Source organism: Mirounga angustirostris, unplaced genomic scaffold (genome assembly GCF_029215605.1).
Source record: "Mirounga angustirostris isolate CCGP_5_RB_7025 unplaced genomic scaffold, mMirAng1.0.hap1 SCAF_6, whole genome shotgun sequence".
NCBI classification, from domain to species: Eukaryota; Metazoa; Chordata; class Mammalia; order Carnivora; family Phocidae; genus Mirounga; species Mirounga angustirostris.
In genome coordinates, this window is record NW_026991714.1 from 104,217,856 (window position 1) to 104,238,701 (window position 20,846).

General features: G+C 51.8%; 1 protein-coding gene and 1 long non-coding RNA gene across 2 annotated transcripts; both read right to left on the bottom strand.

Annotated features, from left to right (window-relative positions):
- Positions 1-562: 562 nt before the first annotated feature.
- LOC135364655 (uncharacterized) lies at positions 563-7,889 on the bottom strand. The gene is made up of 3 exons (XR_010412099.1): positions 7,011-7,889; positions 1,642-2,383; positions 563-643 (listed from the first exon to the last, which is right to left on the bottom strand). It is a non-coding gene; the product is annotated as an uncharacterized LOC135364655 (long non-coding RNA).
- An 8,780-nt stretch (positions 7,890-16,669) lies between these two features.
- On the bottom strand, positions 16,670-20,710 carry ZNF503 (zinc finger protein 503). The gene is made up of 2 exons (XM_045878166.3): positions 19,998-20,710; positions 16,670-19,248 (listed from the first exon to the last, which is right to left on the bottom strand). Exons 1-2 carry the CDS (start codon positions 20,301-20,303, stop codon positions 17,614-17,616), a joined length of 1,941 nt encoding a protein of 646 aa, XP_045734122.1. The 5' UTR covers positions 20,304-20,710; the 3' UTR covers positions 16,670-17,613.
- Between the last annotated feature and the right edge of the window lie 136 nt (positions 20,711-20,846).

Genomic DNA, 20,846 nt, shown 5'->3' on the forward strand with positions numbered 1-20,846 from the left:
AGAAAATCCACTAGTGAGACCAATGATGAATTGATGCCAGCCACGGGAACGGAGGGACAAAAGGTCCCGAGCATGGTTAGAATCGCTGAAGTTCCCTGCCAGGCCTAAGAAATGTCTAGGCTCTCCCCTGCCACCCCACCCAGGCAGCTCCTTGAGGACAGGGGCTGTCTATTAGCTAAGTGTCCAGCTCAGTCCCTGGCATGTGGCAGGTACTCAGTCGATGTTTGCTGAATGTACCAATGCACCAAGGTGCTGGTGGCCGAGGGGAAGTGGTCTGCACCTCCGGGCACCTTTGGGGAAAAGGCATCTTTAGATGATGACATATTCATTTCCCTCTTAATTCAGCCCTTGTCATCGGCCAGTGTTTCCCAAAGTATGTTCTCCAGAACCTCGGTGCTAATAGGTGTTAGGTAGAAGAAGGGTCCTGTTGTCAAACACATTTGGGAAATCCTGGATTAAATAAAGTTAAACAGGTTTCCTGACTTCCTGAAGAATCTTTAATATGCAAATATAAATTAAAAATCCAAGAGGGGGCTTATGTTTTGAAAGCTTTTCCAAACTTACCTGATCATGGAGCTCATTTTTCAAGGAGAACAAGGATTTCACAGACTGCTGTTTGGGAAACACTGGCATAACCTCACACCTATCAGAAATTGAAAAGATCAGGGAGGAAATCTAGTGCAACATTTTCTTTTCACAGAAGAGACAAGAGAAGTGAAGAACAGAGAGGGAAGGGGGTTGACTGAGGGAAACACGGTAAGTCGGAGGTGGGGCTTGGCTAGAATCCAGCCATCTCTGGCCTCTAGGGCACTTGCTGCTTTCAGTTTTGATCTCTGGGGTTTTGAACTCTGACTTGTCAGGCCCAGTTTGCTCACTGTATTCTCAGAGTCATAGAAACTTAGAACAGGAAACCCCGCAGAGACGTGAGCGTTCCACTCCTGACCTCACCTCCTGTTTCTGGCCCCAGCTGCCTGCCATGACCCAACTCTGGGCATGTAACCTGCACCTGGGAGCCCGGTGCTCCCCATCTCCACCTCCACCCCTGCCCCCTCCACCCTTCCCTAGCACAGGGTTCCTGCCCCAAAGCCCTGGGTCCCGGGACCAGCAATATCAGGACAACATGAGAAATGGCTAGAAATGCAAATTCGCTGGCCTCACCTCAGACCTACTGAATAAGAAACTCGGGGTGGAGGGCAGCAATCTGTGTTTTAACAAGCCCCCAGGTGCTTCTGACTCATGCTAACGTTTATGAACCACTGCCCTAAACCATACTAACTCAGACCAAGCCGAGGTAGGGAAAGGCCTTTCCTTGCCTTCCCTGGTCCCCAGAGAGCAGAGCACACCCTCCAAGGACCTCGGTAAGGATCCTGGAAAACTCCAGACACAAAATCTTCAGAGATTCTTACAGCTCAGCGGGTCCCAATCACTTGAACTTGGTGCCACCTAAACCCTGAAGTTAATTTACACCGTATCATTTCATTAGTTGGCCTAATCGATAGATGCAATTTTATAAAACAGACCTGGGCTGGGCAGTTTTTCAGGCTCCTGTTGTACCTCTCAAATACCCCGCCTCTGAAATAAATCCCAGCAGGAGGAGACCTATATGATACATGGGGGGATCTGGAAATGTCAGAGTCTTACCTCAGTCCACTTAAGTCGAGGCGGGGTCCTTTCAGTGCATCAAAAGTAGTGCTTTAATTGAGTTTAATAGCTTGATTCGAGTATATGTTCTTCCCAAATCCATCTGTTTTTTTGGATTTCTCATCCAGGGTGATGGCCTCATAGTGGAATGGAATTGAGCAATGCAAGTCTGCGTGGCCCAAAGTGGTGGTCCCAGGAGCCCCCCACCTTCACTCAGGAGGAGGAGGAGGGTAACACCCTCTTTCCTGCCTGCCACCCCCTACTGGCCCTACAGGCGGACAGGAAGCCCCTCAAAATGTGCCCTTGGAAGGCTGGCTGGGATAAGGCGGGTTGCTTATCCACCAGCCACTGAGAAGTGGGGCCCTGCAAGTCTCCACGTTGCATCTCCTGTCACAGTCCTGGCTCCCGCTGCGTCTGGGCTCCTCATCGAGGCTGGAGATACTTCGGGCACCCACTCGCTCACTCACTCACCCACTTGGCCCAGGCAGCGCTGCTATGGGAGCCCTCCATCCATCCTCGTCATTCAGGGGCCTCTGCAAGTATGCCTGTCAGTATAATGCACGGCCTGTTGAGGGGAAGTGACATTTTGAATAGTGGACACTTTTCCAGGAGCATTCATCCTAGGTCAGCCTCATGATAAATAAATACATTCGGCATCTGAAGTCAGCAGGCAGGATACAACGACCGAAATGCAAGCCCAGATGCATGTTCCATAAGGCTGACTTGACGGGGTGGAGGTAGGCTGTGAGGGAAAGGGGGAGAGGGAAGGCTCCGTGAGTAGATTTGGGGGAGACTTTATTCCTCCTCTGCCTGGCACCTCTAGGGAAAACAGGAAGCAAATGATGCTGCAATTTCCATTGTCCCCGAACCACAAGAGGGTACTTTCTTTCTGTCACCCCTTCTGCTCCTCACCTGTCCCTCCTCCCCACAAAAAAACCCCTAGTCCCCATCTTAATTACCCCTAACAGTGCCCTAAACAAAGTATTTATAAGGCTTACTGAGTTTGTCTTCCCATTCCTATTAATAAAGTCTGGGAATGTAGGGAAGAAATATGGGTGGGTGACAGGGTTTTTAATGGTGCCTCACCTTAAATGCATTTTAAAATATGTAAATCAATAAAAAATTATTTGTAATAGCAGCCTAAGAGTGCTGGTTAGCCTGGCACGGAGTGAAATGCACGCTACAAGCCCTATTACCATACATCCTGGGAGCTGTAGTTAGGATTAATCTGTCAAAGGGGATGGTTTAGTGTTGATGAATATGACATGTGACCATTAACGATGTTGATTTTATCTCCCGAGATTAGCATGATTTACTTCGGATGGATAATAATGTCATTTGCTTGATGCAGTAGATCTGTTTACGAGCTGATTAAATTGTAAGGCCTTGCCTCATTTCATGCTATTTGGTTTACAGCTTCATTACCACAATCACAAAAGCTGGGGAAATGTCCCACATTCCATGTCACAATAAATCACTGCTTCACGTTGCTGGGATGGATTTTAGCAGTCCTGCCCAGCAAGGACCATTCTTGGCTCCCCACTAATCTGTGATCCAGAATACATTAGGGGGATCTTCAGGAACACCGGAATGAGAGGGGGCAGGAATCCTCTCGGATCTTTTAATTGAGACTAAGGAAGTCCTTGAGTAATTAGCTGTAACAAATTGCCTTATTATTTAGACAGTGAAGTCACTGTTTTCGTTGCAAGGATGATTACCATAAATATGCAGAAAAGTGACACTCAAGAAACCAGGAGGGAAGCTTGGAAGCCAATTTCATTTTCACCCCGTTATCCTTTGCTCTGGGAGAGGGGCGATCGGAATGCAAGGTGTGTAGGGGACCTGTGTGGGAGGTCCTCCACCCTGCCATGCTTATCCAAAGTGGAGTGAGAGGAGGTGTGCACCACACACCCACAACATCGCGCCGGCCACCTCAGCACCTCTGGGTGGGATGCGGCTGAAGGGGAGAGGAGAGAGGAGAATGCCTGGCATCTGGGTCAGAGGAGAAGTATGTAAACTACAGACCTGTTCACTCCATGCCAGCTCCGTGCCGGACTGAGCCGGCAGTGTGATTCTCTACCCTGTGCCTGGGGCAGAGAGAGGAAGCGGAAAAGACAGGACTGTTTACCCCTCAAAAAGCTGGGGAGGCAGAAAACACAGGCCTGAAATGATTACTTACATTTCTAATAACACCTAAGAGATTTTGAGTTCTTAACTCCTGCCAGATCCTGGTCTCACCACTGACACAACCCTAGGAGATTGGCATTAGTATTCTCACCCCGTGTTACAGATGAGGAGACCAAGGCTGGGGGCAGGGGTGTTTAGCAATGTGCCCGAGGTCACAGAGCCAACCAGTGACAGAGCTAGAATTTGAACCCAGGCAATGGGGCCCGGAATTTGGCACAGGACCTATACAACGAGCTTGCCATTTGGCTCAGGGTGAGGCCATTTCAGCAAAGAGGCAAGGAGGGAGAATTTTCAGACCTTAGCCAATTCTTATTCTTACTCCTGCACTGAAGCCTGCGACTGTGAATAGGAGTTTCCTGCAAAGAATTTAGGATGAACAGTAACCAGGAGCACAGAGGCCAGGTCTCAAATGGGAACCTTAGTAAGATTTTGTGATGAGCATAATCAGAGAAGATATAAGACTACATATACTTCCTCAAGGGCAGGCCTTTGGGAATAGTAATAATATAAAAGGCAAAGGTAGCCTTTCTCTGCTTCTCAGCTCAGAATCTCCCTAGGACACCAAAAAATAAAGGGGAGAAATTGTGGCCTTCTAAAAAGCTCTGCAGAAGAGGTAACTCCAGAATCCCCAAACTGCATGCAGTTTCACTTCTGAACTGGTTGGAAATGGGGTCCTCAAGTTTCTGCATCCCTTAATCAGACTCATTACTGTGTCCTTATAGCAGAGATCACTAGTGGCCCTCCAATCTCCATTCCTCTGTTTTTCCTGTACTAGAACCCTGATTTGCAATCGATTCTAATATAATAAAGACTACATTTCCCAGCATTGCTTCAAGCTAGGTGAGCCATATGACTAATATGGGAACCATTTATTGAGCTTCAACTCTGAGCCAGGCCCTGCGCTAAGTGTTGGTTGGGATAAAGACACATAAGATGCAAACAATGTCCTTAGCCTGCCAAGCTGCTGTTCTGTCCTTCAGTCACTGATCTGGCAATCTGTCAGGTGTGAATTGATCTATCGGTCAATCAGCACACTGGCTATTTCGTCAATGGCCAGACACTTGCCCTGTAGGCATTGGTCCTAGTACTGAACTCTCAGGGAGCATAGATGGGGACACTTTGGCCACAGTCCCAGGCAGATAGAATCTGATGCCAGGCATAGGGATAAACCCCCAAGAAATGTGCATACTCTTATCTTACAGCATACACAAAAATTAACTAAAGACTTAAACATAAGGCCTGACATCATAAAACTCCTAGAAGAAAACATAAGGAAAAATCTCCTTGACATTGGTATTGGCAATGATTTTTTTTGGATATGACACCAAAAGCAACAAAAAGGGAAGAAATGCAAAAAATAGACAAGTGGGATTACATCAAATGAGAAAGCTTCTGTACAGCAAAGGAAACAGTCAGCAAAATGAAAAGGCAACTTACAGAATGGGAGAAAATATTTGCACACCATCTATCTGATAAGAGGTTAATATGCAAAATATATAAGGAACTCATACAACTAAATTGCAAAAAACACAAATAACCTATTTAAAAATGGGCAAAGGACCTGAATAGACATTTTTCCAAAGAAGACATACAAATGAGCAACAGGTACATGAAAAGTGCTCAACATCACTAATCATCAGGGAAATGCAAGTCAAAACCACAGTAAGATACCACCTCCCACCTGTTAGAATGGCTATTATCAAAAAGATGAGATTATAGTTGTTAGCGAGGCTGTGGGGAAAGGAGAACCCTTGTATACTCTAGCTGGGAATGTAAATTGGTACCATCATTAGGGAAAACAGTGTAGAGGTTCCTCAAAAAATTAAAAATGGAACCACCATATGATCCAGCAATCTTACTTCTGGGGTGAAGGAAATGTAATCAGTATTTCTAAAAGATATCTATACTCCCATGTTCATCGCAGCATTATTCGTGATAGCCAAGGTATGAAATCAGTCTACATGGATCCATGTGTCTATGGATGGATGAAGGGATAAAGAAACACATACACACACAGAGGAATATCATTCAGCCATAAAGAAGAAGGAAATCCTGCCACCCTGCCATTTGCAACAATATGGGTGAACCTGGAAGACATTATGCTAAGTGAAATAAGTCAGACACAGAAGAACAAATACTATGTTATATGACATATATAATGAGTTTAAAATAGTTAAACTCATAGAGGCAAAGAGTGGAATGGTGGTTATGGTGGTTGCCTGGGGTTGGGGGAATAGAGGAAATGGGGAGATGTTGGTGACAAAGGGAATAAGGTTATAAGATAAGTAAGTTCTGGGGTTCTAATGTACAGCATGATGATTATGGTTAATAATACTGTATTGTATACTTGAAATTTGTCACAAGAATAGATCTTCTATTCTTGTTTTCACCATACACACACATATAAGGTAACCAAGTGAGGTGAAGGATGCATTAATTAACTTGATTATGTTAAGCATTTCACAATGTATCCCAATAATGCTCTCGCTGTGTAGCCATGCCCACTCTCTACCAAAGACCATTCCCTGCTGCCTCTTTGGGGGCTCCTGGCACTGGAGCCGTGCCCCCTCTGAGGTATCTTGTCCGCCCAAGATGTGGTACCTCTGACCACCTCCCCATCTTGGTCTCCTATGTCTGCCTCTTGGCCACAGAGACTGTGACCCTCAACTCTGTCTCTCCAGGTTTGACATTTGTTCCTTGTGCAGATATAATTAGGGGGAAATGAATATATAAAAGGGAACATAGACTTTTCTATCCCTTGTGTTTGGAGACTCCTTCCTCTCCTCAGCATCTCTGTGGCCACACTGCCCTCTTGGCCTTCTGGGGACGGAGACAGAGAAGGTGTGCAGCCTGGGAATGTCCTTCGTGGGGTGGACTATGAGGCCAAGCCAAGGGCCCAGCCTGAGGGGATCAGAGAGGCGACCATCCTGGGGTGTCCAAAGCTTGGTCAAAACTGTGAGCTAGGGGCTAGGAACACAGATAAAGGATCATGTTCTGGTTGGTTTGGAGCATTCTCCTGGGATGGTGAAGTATCAGTCTGGCCTGTATCAGTCACCTATTGTTATGAAAAAAAAAAAGAGTCTGAAATTTACTGGCTTAAAACAATAATGACATTTATTTTGTTCATGTATCAGCGATTTGGGTGGGGCTTTGTGGGGAGGGCTTTTCTCTGATCCACTCACCGTCAGCTGGTGCAGCCCAAAGGCTGGAGCCTGGAATCTTCTGAGTCTTGTCTCTCCATGCTGCAGTTGATGCCACAGTTGGCTGGGACTTCAGTTGGCACTGTCGCTGGAATATCTACGCGTGGCCTGTGTGACCACTTGGCTTCCTCAGAGCATGGGGATTCAAGGTTGAGCAATCCTAGGGGAGGCAGTATTGCCTGTCCTGACAGTCTTGGAAGTCACATGGCATCACTTCTACTCTGATCACAGGCCTGCCCAGATTCAAGGGGAGGAAATGTAGACCCCCACCTGTTGAGGGACGAGCGTCAACTTCATAACATAAGAGGAGCACATGGGATGGGATATATTGGTGCCATCATCTTTGGAAAATACTATAGGCCCCTCCGTGCCTTTGATCCTGCTGGTCCTCCTCCTTATTTCCAAATTCCCCATTTTTCACCCACCAAGTGTGTATTTATTGCCAACCCCAGATCAAGTGTTCCCTCCTCCTCAGTGATTTCCACATCCTTTTATGGGAATTAATCCTGTGCCCCCACTGTGATAGCTCTTATCACAACCCACCCTAAGGCAACACTTGTTTCCATGACCCACTAGACTGGACAGTAAGTGCTTTGAAGGCAGATGCCATTTCCTGGTCATCTTTCCACTACCTTCATGCCAAAGGGAATGCTGTGTGTGCAGCAAGAGCTCATTACCATGCTTGCCAGTGAAAACACTCACTGTCCCTGTCTGGAGGATCACAGCTCTGACCGGGCAGTGGTCTTGCCATAGGTGACCAAGGTTGTCTTCGTTTTTGCCTGAGGGACCTCCCCAGGGAGCTCTAAGGGAGGCAAGAGGGGCTGCCCTTCACACACTTTCCTGGGGACTGGGGAAGGAGCAGCTCTGAGAGTAGTACCTGTGAATTGAAATACAGACATGGGCTCTGGAGTGAAACAGCTCTGGCCTTGAATTTCAGCCCACCACTTACTTGCTGTGTGACTTCAGGCATGATACTAACCTCTCTGAATCTCAGTTTTTCTTTTATTAACATAAGATTAATATAGTGCCTTATCTCCTAAAGATCTTATAGGGATGAAAAAACATAATATAAAGAAATATAAAGCTCTTGGCATAAGGAAAATGCTTACAAATTGGTAATAGTAATAATAATCATCATCATCCAATTTCTTTCCTATGGCTGAGACTCTGCCTGGTGAGAGAGCACCAGGGCAGCCTCCACTCTAGGCCTGGCCCACTGGAATCCTTGCTGTCAGATGGGGTTTCCCTATGGACAGAAGTTAGAGAATGTGCATTGTTGTGACTGGCGTGGCCCCAGCTGGGTAGTTTGCTGGGTACTTGTAGGAGGTAGTGCCCGGTGGAGCTGGGGGCAGGGGCCAGCTGCCTATGGCTAACCCCAAAGGGAGAGAGTTAAATGAGATTTGGCTGGCCAACATCAATAGCCACAGTCCCAAAGTCAGGAGTATAGAACTGAGCAGGCTGTAGAAGGTGCTAGGCAGCCAAGGCTCCCCACATCAGGTGGGCTGCCAACATCATTCCACAGTGGTGGATCTGCTTTGGTGTAAAGGATATGGACCTGCCCAGTAGAAGGGACCCAAGCCCCCAGATAACCAGGCTTTGGTTCTAGCAAATGGAAGGTACTGAGGGCAGTTGAAAGATGGCCTGCATACAGTGAGGACAGAGAGGGAGGCTGTCCTCTCCCTAAATACCCCACACACTAAGTATGAGGGCAGCAGAGCTTATCCACATCCTCCTCACTGGCACTGTCAGCGAGGAAGCTCCTTGCTTCCCACCGATTCAGGGCCTGAGCTGCTGGATCTGTGGGTTTCAGCCAGCTAAGTGGGACGAGAATAGGTGGGTCCAGTTGTGTGCTGGTACTTAACAAACAGCTCTCTGGGGGAGGAAGCTTTCATTTGCAGAGTTTTGCCAATTGTTTTTGTGTAAATACTGCCACCATGGCTGATTTGAAGCTATCAACATAAGGCCACAGAATGAGAAGCTGGGAAGAGGTGTGCCCAATTTTGTGAGCCAGTATGAACTGATTCCAGCACACCACTGGGTGGGTCTGACCTCTGTGCTAGGGGAGAAAGGCAGATGTGTGTGTGTCTTCCATGTACAGAGAGGTAGAGGTCACTGCGCGGTGGTAAAAAGCACAAAAATAATGTCTCTGGAGTCTAACAGCCTGTAACAGAATCCCAGTTCTGCCATTTGCTGGCTGTGTGACCTTGGGCAAGTCACTCTACCTCTCTGTGCCTCAGTTTCCTCATCAATAAAGTGGGACTAATTATAGTGCCCACTTCATAGAGTTCTTCTGAAGGCTCCATACTGGTTTGTGGTAGATTGACATAAATGTTATTTATTACAGTTAATCACACAGAGTCGTTGGAGTGTTGTGTTGGTCAGAATAGTTTAGAACCGAAAACCCAGAATCCCTCATGGCATTTCCCAAAGGCATGGTCTTTTTATATTTAATCTTGGATTTCCTTCAAGATGGAGGATTTTAAATCCACAGGTCCATGAAGTGCCTGAAATTATTTTCCGAATGTTGAGTATGTGTGCTTATTTCTATAAGGAGGGGCCGTAGCTTTTATCGGCTTCTCAAAAAAAAAAAAAAAAAAAAAAAGGCTGTGGTTTCTGCATCCTTCCCTCAACCCACAAAAGGCTTAAGAACTAGTGATGTGGAGGGTGTAGAATTCCCACACCACAGGAACTGCCCCTGGAGGATGTGGGGGAGAGGAGATGTTCATAGAGTGTGTGGAAGGAAAATGGCAGAGTCACAGAGAGATCCGCAAAGAGGTTGGCGGGAACTCCTTCGGGGAGACCTAAGGCTGAGAAAGCTTCCAGCAACAGGGCAACGTAAAAGCTCACATTCACGCATCCGTTCCTGATTTCTCCTGACCCTTCCAGTTCCAAGAGTGTCCTCCTCCCTTCTCCAGCGTCCCCACTGCAGCCCATGCCCTCCTGGATCCAGCAGAGGCATGCCCTGGGAGTTACTGCTTTGCAGGAGGCATGATTCAAAATCCCTCAACTTTTGCTCTGATTCGCTGATGCCATTTGTGTTCTTCTTGATTGTGTTTTGTTTCTTTTAGGTTTCTGGAGTTACACTATAATTATTTAAGATATGGTTAGCGCAAAGTTGATTTAGCATCGGTCTGCCTCTGTTTTGAGTTGGAGGCTGTATTCAGTTTTTTATTAATAACATGGAAGGGGGGGGCGCCTGGGTGGCTCAGCCGGTTAGGCGTCTGCCTTCAGCTCAGGTCATGATCTCAGGATCCTGGGATCGAGCCCCGCGTCGGGCTCCCTGCTCAGTGGAGAGCCTGCTTCTCTCTCTCCCTCTGCTGCTCCCCCTGCTTGTGCTCTCTCTGTCTCTGTCTCTGTGTCAAATAAATAAATAAATAATCTTAAAAAAAAAAATAACATGGAAGGGGGTGGCGGGTAAGTTTACAATGCTTCTTTTCCACCCACTTGTTTTTTGTTTTTGTTTTTGTGTTAAATTAAAAAGACCATCCCTTCCTCTTCCTGGCTTCTTGTTGTGCATGGAGTTCAGGGCCAAAGTGAAGAGGTCTCTAAGCAAAGTTTTTTATAATTACAAAATTACTCTGGACAGATTTCACCCTAAATCATTGCAGCATACAACTCCAGGAGTACCTAAAAGGAACAAAACCCACCAACCTTGAACTACAACTTCTGAGGGCTTATGAAGTACCACCCCTGCCCACTCTATTAACAAGAATCCGTGGCTTAGAGGTAGAAGTCACCATCCAGTGACCCCCTGAAAGGCCACCGAGAGAAGAGCTCTCTTAGGGCCCTGGTTCTGGTTGACCCCTTGTGGATTGCAGGGGAGTCTGCTAATGTTCTGTCCCAGCTCCCACCCCTCCAACTCCCCTAAGTAATAGAACCCTGAATTTATTTGAGGCAGTAGCATGCCCAGCTAAACATTACAATTCCCAGCCTCCCCTGCTGCTAAGCATGCCATGTGACTAAGTTCTACCCAATAAAGTAGAAGACTCATTAAAGCAGAGGGGACCCTTTTCCCTTCCTTGTTTCACTCCTCCCTCCTGTTGCTCAGGATGAGGTAATGGGAGCTGAGCTCAAGCAGCCATCTTGAACTCAGAGATGATGTGAGGATGAAAGCTTCTAGGTTGGGGTGGCACAGCCCAAGACAGACCCATCTGGGTCCCTGATGACAGAGGGCCATTCTTAGCCCGGACTGCCCACCTCCAGAAGGGGAGAACATTTATCTTCTTCAAGCCACTATTTAAGGGTCTAACTGATTCATAGAAGCTTACTCAGCCCTGAGTTCTGTGCTGTGGACAAAGACATTCATGGTTCTTCTAAGGCCACTGTTACTTTTCCTCCTACTCTTTTTGAAAGAATCACGTCACCCAAGGTGGCCTCATTCTTTTGCATCTTTCCCCCCTTCTGTCTTTTGTTATTTTGTTTTCCTCTGTCTTCCCCTCTCTCCCTTGCACTCTTCTTTCCTTCCCTTTCTCTCCTTCCCTCTAACAATTATTGAACATCTACTGTGTTCTAAGTACCATGCTAGTTGCCAGGACTAGAAACAGGTACAGAAGACAGTCCCTCCTCCCCAGTGCCTCAGAGTCCAGGCTGTCAGGAAAATGTAAAGAGAAATGATGGGGGGACGGACAGGTGCTACAGGAGCAAAGAGAAGGACATTGATTCCAATGGGAAGGATCTGTGGGCTTCCAGGAGGTGACACAGGCGTGAGATTTAAAGCAGGAGTTTGGAGTTGCTGGTAATTAGGAAAAGAATACAGAGGACAAAGATTCCAGGCATAGGGTAGCACAGTACGGTGCAGCGATTAAGGATTTAAGCTCTGGAGCACAGAGTTACTTCTCTCGAGTCTTCAGCTCCCCTACTTGTAAAATGAGACTAGTAATGGTAATAGGACTAGATGAGTGCCTGGAAAGTAAGTGAGCCATACATGCTCCTTATTAACATTACTATTGTTGGTAAGTGTGCTGCTCACCCAAGGTATGCACAGTCTGATAGCAGTTTTGGAGACCAGTCTCACGGACGTTATAAGTGACTTGTCCATGGTCACACAACTATGAAGAGGCACCATTCAAACCCAAGTATCCTCATCCCTAGTCCAGTGGCCTTTATACTTCTACCTCCTGCCTTTGCAGTAAGTGTGGAGGGACTGCAGCTGGAAGGAAAGATCATTGTGTGGTGGGGGGAAAACCTGGAGGGCTTCCTGGAAGAGATGAGTACTTTTTTTTTTTTTCCTTGGAAAGAGATTAGTCTCGAAGGAAGGGGAGCTTGGAAGGCATTTCAAGGAAGGAGTGTATGATGAGCACAACAGACCAAGGTGTTGGGGACTAGCTGGCTGGCAGAGGGTCTGAATTGTGAGGAGTGTTGAGACACGAATTGGGACAGGCAAAGAGGGGCCAGATTAGAAGATGAACCATGATGACAGGCACTCTGATGGCCAAGTGATGGAGTGAGAATTTGAGTTGGTGGGCCACAGGAAGCCCCAGTTAGTTCTTGAGCAAGAGGGCTGGTCATAATAAAACAAAACTTTGGGAAGAAGGAAAGAAATCTGCCTTTACTAAGAGTCAGTATGGGCCAGAAAGTAGGTTAAGCATTTTCACATTATTTTATTTCAGCCTCATGACAACCCCATTGGGTTAGTATTAATGTCCCCACATTACAGATGAGAAAACTGAGGTCCAGAGAAACCGAGTCACAGAGTTGAGCCAGCGGTGGAGTTGAAAGTTTGATTTAGATCAGCCTGACCCCAAATGTGTGCTCTTTATACTGTATCATGTGGCTTTCAGTTGTTCTCACTCTCAGAGGGCCCCTTGTGCTGTAGGTTTCCCACAAGACATTGCTGCCTTGCCAGGGGTTGGAGAGTCTTTTTTGCAGGCCAGACAGCCCCAGGGCAAAACCTGAGGTCACACAGGGCAGAAAGGGCTCAGTGTCCTTAGGACTTTGGGGAATCCCCAGCACAGGGTAGGGTGAAGTACTTGGGCTCTGGGCTTCATAGAAATGGGGGATCCATTGCTTGAACTTGAGCAATGTCCTTAAATCTCGCTGAGCCTCAGCTGAGACAGGGCAGCAGGATGAGCCCTGGATTAGGAGCCTACCTTGGCATAGGTTCAACCCCCAGCTGGAAGTGACAAATACCTGAAGAGGTGAAATGATATGATATGTGTGTTCACTTCAGAATAATGGAGTTTGGTGGGGGGAGGTGAGTTGGAGAGGGCAGAGGGGAAACAAGATTGGCCATAAATTCATAACTCAGGCTGGATGATGGGATTATGGGGTCTATTATACCATTCTTTCTACCTCTGTGTTTACTTTTTACTATGTATGCAAATCCATAGTAAAAAGTAAAATAATAGTAACAATAATAACAACACTGAGAACTTAAAAAAAAAACCAAACCCACAAACAACAAATATGTCCACCACACTGTCTCCCAGCTAAATCAGACTCTCTGGTTCCCAGTCATCGTCATGCTTTGTAACATCCTGAGGGAGAGCAGGCCAGCCTGAAGTTTGTAGTCACTTTGAACAGGGCCAGGCCTCTAGCCTTCGTGGGTTAGGAACCCTAAGCCCATACGTGCAGAAGAGGACATGGATGGTCTCCCAGGGACAAGTCTCACCTCGGCACCTTGTACAGGTTTTCCCAAGCACAGAGAGTTCATCAACTAGAGGGGCTTTTTTCATCTGCCTGTCCGTACTGCTTACAGACCACCCGGCACAAAGACACCAGGATCACTGTGTCACCACCAGAGGTACAGATGAGGTCAGGAGCTGAATGGAGGGAGTCTTGCACTTTCTCTGCAGGTCTTGCCACTGACTTCCAGGACTTAGCCTCAGTTTCTCCATGTCTGTCAGGGCCGAGTAAAGAGATGGACAGCCCTTGACAAGGGGTAGGCCCTAGGGGACCACTTTAGGATGACAGACAAGGTGACCTGTCAGCCTTGGGGGTGGCGGTGGGAGCCTGTAGTTGGGGAGGAGCCCATGACAACTGGGCCAACTCCTCTGGGACAGAGAAACAGAGCAAGAGGAACACAACAGCAGAAGCTAGAGCAGGTGGAGAGCCGCAGAGGACATGGTTCACAGCAGGAGCTGAGCGAGGAAGTACAAAGAGGGGACTCCCAGACACCGCTGCGCCTGCGAAAGTGGAGGCGCGGGGTGGCGGGATGACCACCCAGCCCGCGGCCTGCGCCAGGGTCTGGGTTCCCTTTCTCCTTCGCGGTCTGCTGGGCACCGCAGCGCCGCCTGGCGGACACGCCGCTCTTGGCTCCGGCTTTCCCGGCAGCCGGCCGGGGCTCCGGGATCCCGCCGCGGATCCGGAGAAAGCCGGAGACAGCGGCGGAGCGCGCCGTAGGGTTGGCCGTTTGTTCCGTGAGGCGGACTCGCACCCGGGCCTGGATGCGTAGCACAGACTGGCACCCTCTCTTCACTAACTCCGCGCCCGGCTGACTGTTTCATCCAACACGTCGGGGAACCCTTTCTCCCTCTAACCTCCAGGCACCCAGCTCCGGCATTTTGCCGCCTCTGAGCACCTTCTCCGGGAAGGAGGTCTCATTAAAATTTCAAGGCGTTTGGTTTTGATTTTTGTTAATAAAATACCAGAAGTGGGCGTGAAGGCACGAACTTGCCCAATTTGTCTCCCTGCGGGTCTCAGACCTGAAATTCCAGGGCGGGGTAACTTCTAGGTCCTTCCCCGCCCAGGCGGGTCCTGGCGGGCGAGACGTGGTGGCGCAAGGACCCCCGTCCGAAGCCACGAGGCTAGGAGGGAGAAGCGTGTGGCTCGGAGTGGCCAGGGGCGTGTGGCTAGTGCAGGTGAGAGGGTGAGCACGGGCCTGGCTCTCACATCCCAAGCCGTGGGCCCTGGAGCGGTGGGGACTCGGGCCGCACCACCTCCTGGAACGTCCGCCCCTCCCACTTGCGGGGGTGCCCTGTGGCGGGGGTCTGTCCCAGAGCCTGGGGATGACAAGCCCCCGTCGGCCGGGGTTCTCGAGGAGCCTGGCCCAGCCGGGCCGAGCCCGGCTTCTCTTTTTAGCCGCAACAGAGGGAGAGCGGCGCTGCGGCGTCCCGGGACACAGCCCGCTGGGGTCCTCCTCCGGCGCCAACTCCCGTTCCCGGAGTCGGGGAGTGCAGGCCTGAGGGTCGGAGGCGACCGAGCCTGAGTCTCCACAAAGTTGTCTCCAGGGGGGAGGCCTGAGAGCTCCCGCAGCGTCCCGTTGGCCGCCGGGGCTGCGTTGCGTGCCACCCGGGAAAAGGCCCAGCAGCCGTGAGGCTGACGCTGGGAGGAGAGTGGAAAATCTCAAAGTCGCCAGCCCCCAAGCGAAGGGCGGCGGGAACGGCGCGGTTGACCGACCGAGGCCCGAGGCTGAGGGCGGCCTCTGCGCGGCCGTGAGCCTCCCGAGGCAGCAGGGGGAGCTTGAAGCCGAGGGAGGCCGGCGGTTTGGCGAACCCAGAACCGCCTGACCCCAGGGAGAGGGGAGTTCGGGGTGCGCGCACAGCGCCGCGACCCCGCGGTCCCGGGATCCCAGGCAAGTGGCGCCGTGGGCCCAGAGCTCCCGTGGACCCGGGAGGGCGAGCGCCCAAAGAGCCAGAAGACCAGAGCGGGCGCCCAGGGCCCGAGCAGAAGTATCTGTGTGTTGGGGGGGGGGGGGTGGACGAGGGGGCCTCGGCCCCCTGCCCCCCCAAAAGATTAGGGCTCTTTGCGTGGTTCCTTCGGAGCTTCTTGCAGCTCAGTCCCGCCGCTCAAGCTGGGGAGAAGGGAGCCGTGCGCACTGCGGGGATGCGCGTCCGGACGGAGGGTCCCGCGGCGCCTGTTCGATCGGAGCTTGCAGCCCAGGACAAGCGCTCAGCGCCCACCTGGTTGCCTCGGCGAGACCGAGCATGGGCTCCGGGACCCTCTCGGGGCCGAATCTGAAGGGGCTTGCAGGTCTGGTGCCCCGGCGCGCTCTCCTGCGGCGCAGACTCGGTTGGAGCTCGGGCTGCAGAGAAACCTGGACGCGGAAAAGCAGCCGCGGCGCGGAGAGAGGAAGGAGCCCAGGCGTGGAGTGGTGAGGGGTGGGCTCGGGCAGCCAGAGGGAGAAAAGGAGAGCGAACTTACTTTTCCCCCGAGGGGCAAGAAGGTTCCAGCGCACTCGGCCCAGGCCTGGGAAACAGGTTCCCAAGCGCTCACCATCCCCGGATCTATCCCGGCTGCCCGCCGGGGACAGGAGATGCTTGGGAAGCAAAGACAGGGACAGCGGGCAGTGGCACCTCCCTGGGGCTAAGGCCTCGGGGAGAGTCTGGGACTTCGCCGTTCTCTGTACAAAACAAAAGCCAAATTCTCAAAAATTTGAGAGGGAAATAATGATTTTTAAAAATCATTTTTTTTCTTTCACTTTTAACAAACCGTGTGCTGGGAGAAAAATTAAAAACTAAATGAGTGATTGCTCAGGACACTGTCCACAAATTGTGAAATCCCCTGTTCAAAAATATTTTCCCCAAGGCCAACCCCACGACTGGCCAGCCCTTTGCTTCTTCCTGAAAATCACAACAAAAACAATAGGAAATGCAGCCACGGTCCTGGTAAGTAGGAGTAGCCGTGAGGCCCAAGGAACCCACTGCGGCCGAAACTGCCGTGCTCTTCCTTTCTCTTTAACCAAAAAATAAAAAAGATAAGAAGAAGAAGTAAAACCTTTTAATACATCAAATATACGGAATTTTAATCTTTAAAGCGATACATTGTCTATTATTTTAGTACATGACGTAAACCTTACTTGTCCCCTTCTCAGCGGGTGGACTTAAAAATTAAAAATAGTTGTGTTCCTTTTAAAGAACAAAATAAGGCAAATGAGGTTTTGGAATAGAATTGTTTTTTCCTTTTTTTTTTGTTTTCTTCCAGAATACATACAAAAAAATACCCATTCTCTTTCGATGGTATACACCTTAAAAATAATTGCAATTTGAAATCAGAGCTGACAAATTGTGACTTGTTTTGTTTTTTCATTTTTTGTAACAAACATGCATGTAAATTTGTGTTTCAATCAGACATTAAATAAGAACGTACAATACAATAATAGCAATTTTAAAGTAACATTAAAGAGAAGACCTCTAGTTCTGTGGCGGTTTTGTATTTATTTATAATCTACAAGGGACGGGAGGGTTTGTTTTCCACATTTTTACCCTCAAGATTTAATTTTTTTTTTTTTTTTTTTTTACCCCTCCTCCTTTTTACCTACGGAGCTCAAACTAAATAATGCACTTTTGAACCACGGGTCCGCTTGGAGCTAACATAAATAAATACCAGTGTCCACCGATGCAGTCCTCAGATGAACACTTTCTCAATTAATTTTTCCTTCTTTTTCTATAAAAAGTCAAATGATATTTTTTCAACTTTTATAAAGTTTGGGTGGGTGGGGAGGTGAGAGGTCGGGGGAAAGGGGAATTTCCCACCGGGTCTCGGTCGCTGTTTTGGGTAGATAGATACGGTATATATATTTTTCCTTTTCTGGCCCGGGTCATCCCCACGCGCGGCTGACAGTAGCCTCTCCCCTGTTCCCACCCTTCCCTCGGCTCCTCCCTCCCCCCTGCTCCTTTCTCTCCCTCGCTAACCCTCCCCACCGCCCTCACTGATACCCCAGCGCCGAGGCCGTGGTCAGTCTCTGTCCGTAGAGGGCGTAGGGGGAGTAGTAGGGTCCGGTGGCGGCGGGCACGGGCACAGGAGCGCCGGGTGTGGGGAGCGGGCTCTTGGAGTAGGGGTGGTAGCGGCTGCTGAGTCCCAGCGCATGGTGGGGGCTGCGCAGCGCCAGCGTCCCGGGACTGCCCGGAGCGCCCGACGTGGGGATGTGCATGTGGCAAGCCATGGCGGCCGCGGCAGCGCTGGCCAGAGACGATGAGCTAGGGTAGCCCGACAGCAGTTTGTCTGTCCCGGGGAAGGCCGTATGGGTCCGCAAGTGGCTCAGCAGCTCTTCGGACGTGGCGAAGCGCTTGTCGCAGGGCCCGTTGGCCGACACCCAGTTGCAGATGTGGGGGAGCGGGTCGTTAGGGAGCATGAAGCCGTAGGGGTAGAGGGGGTGGCCGGCCAGGGAGGGCGGTGTGGCTCCGGCAGCGGCGGCAGCTGTTAGCGATGAGTGCACGCCGTGCAGCGGGTGCGTGGGGTACACCAGCGGGTATCCTGACTTGAGCGCCGCGGCCGCCGCGGCCGGATCGTGAGCGCACGAAGCGCTGGCTGCCGCCGCCCCTGCCAGGTGGCTGGCGCAATGGTAGCTGAGGCAGTACGGGTCCCGGCACAAACTGGCTGTCATCACGGATGGCGGCGACGCCCCGGCCAAGGGGCTGGAGCCGGCCGGCTTACTGCAGCCCAGAGAGCCCGCCGCGGCCGCGGCCAGTTGCGCCCCCACCAGGCTGCCTGGCTTGGTGGGGTCAAGTGCCACGCCGTGTGGCAGGAATTGGGGCGGGTAGCCAGCGTAGGCCCCAGCCAGGCTGCCTGGATAGGTCATGCCCGCAGGAGGCAGAGGGAACACTGTCTGGCCCGGCTTGTAGGGCGATACCGGAGCCACCAGCCCAGAGCCCAGTACCGAGGAGGAGGTGGGCGCGCTGGGGCCTGAACCGGAGCTGGAGCCGGATGAGCCGCCGCAGTCTGAGCCTAGAGCCTTGCCCCCGGGGCCCCCATCTGGGTGCTGGTTAACGTCCACATTAATCCCTCCGCCGCAGCTAATCCGGCCGTGCGCCAACCCCGTGGGTCCCCCTTCGGCCGAGGTGCCCCCGGAACCCTTGCTGCTGCCACCGCCGCCGCCCACGTCGGGGTCCTTCTTGTCGTCCTTGCCCTCCGGGCCGCCCCCGGCCGAAGGCAGCATGCCTCCTGGCGAGCAGGCCGAGGCGCTGGAGCTTGGGCTGCCTGTCCTGGGCGTGAATGGCTGGCAGGTGGCGCTCGGTACCCGGAATCCGGACTTCTCTGCTGAAACCCCCCCGCCGCCGCCCCCGCCACCACCGCCTCCGCCGCCGCCGCCTCCCGGCTCCTTCTTATCCGAGCCGGGTTTGGAGTACGGCTTGAAACTCGACTTGTCCTCCACGCCGATGTCGCTCAGCTTGAGGGGGCCCGACTTTGCGTCCTTGTCGCCCCCGGCGCCGCTGCCGGCACCGCCCGCGCCGCCCCCATTGGAAGCGACAGAGGAGAGCTTGGAAGAGGGCGAGGGGTCGGGCTTCCCGATCTGTGAGCATGTTTGCGCCAACAGCGCCAGCGGGCTCTTCTTGGCATCAAGCTGCGGGGTCAGACGTGGGGTTGGGGGGTGGCACAAAGAGAAAGAAGGGGAAACCCTTTAGAATCCTGGCTTCTAGGGTTCAAACGCCCTTCCGCAACCGCCAGTGAAGATCCTCCCAGCTCTAGGCGCAGTTCTAGGCAGCACCACTTCACCTCCCCCCAAACGGACAGACAGACACACACACACACTCGCCCTTGAGAAAGGCGGCAGCCTCCCCCCACCCCAAATCAGGATATTTCCTGCCGTTTCTAAGCGCTAACTGTATATTTAAAAATACTAAATGTTTTGGTTTCTGACTCTTAGACCCAGAACTATACCTTATCCCCCCCCCCCCCCCCCCACATTCCCAATTCTTCAGAGTAAGGGCTTGGGCAGTTGGCGCCTTAGAGGCTGTGTACAAATACCAGCTTCCCGGGAATCTTAAGACTGCGACTTCGCAACCGCATTTCGGACTTACGCCCGTCTTCCGGGCCGAAAGTGAGGGGGCCTGAGTCGGGGTTGGGGCTTTAATACCAAAGAGAGATACAAGTTTTGGCTGCTTTGTCCCCTAGCATTCACACCCCATTCTACCTCCTCCCCCCTTTCCGCCCTAGTTTTGCGATTCGAGAGCACTATGCTCTCCCCCATACCGGAGCTGAATCACTCCGACCCCCCCCCCCACTCCCACCCCCAGATCCCGAGAGAAAGAAATCCCGTGGAGCGGCAGCCAGGGTAGTGGTCCCAGCGCGATCCCGGAAGAGGGTCCTTACCTCGATGGGGCTGACGGGAGTGGAAGGCAGGGGCTGCAGGTACTCGGGGTGCAAAATGTGGCCAGTCCGTGCCGTCAGCATCTTCAGCACCTTGATGGGCAGGCGGTTAGCCTGGCGGAGAGGGTCAGAGGGGGGCACAGCGTGCACAAAAGGCTTGGTGCTGCCGGCCGGGGACGAGCCTTGGCCGGGGCCGGAGCTATTTCCAGAGAGCGCGCTGGTCCAGGCAGGGTCCGCACTGCTGCCGCCGCCGCCGCCGCCGCTGTGCTTACTGCTTCTTAGGGCAGAAAGCGAGGGCGCTGTGCTCATGACCCACCCGCACGCATGGGAGCAGCGGGGGGAGGGCTCCGGGAGGCGCGGGGCGGGCTCCGGGCTGCGCGCTCGCCCGGGGAGCAGAAGCAGTAGGAGGAGGAGCAGCTGGCGCGGCGGCCACGGGCACCCAGCGCGCCTTCTCGGCGCCTGGAGCCAGAAGCGAATAATCCTGGGTGGCCCGCAGCGGTGCCGTGGCCGAGCGGGAGGAGCCGGCCGGACTGTGGGAGTGCCGGGTGGCTCGCCGTGTCCGCCTCGGGCTGTGCCCCTGCGCTGCGCACTGGCGACCCGGCGCTGGCGCTGCGCTTGGCGATGTGAGCCGCTGCCTGTCCAGCCGGGGCTCTGGCGAGGAAACTCACTTCAAAAGCAGCTGCACCGAGGGGGAGATTAAAGCCTTTGCCGCCTTCCAATCAAATGGGAGCCCGAGGTGATTGGAGGGTCAAGGGGATGTGACGCGTCCCGCGCCGCCGCCGCCGCCGCCGCCAGGACTCTCAGCGCTGGTTTTAATGGGCAGCTCCTTCTTCACCGCCCCCCTCCCGCGTG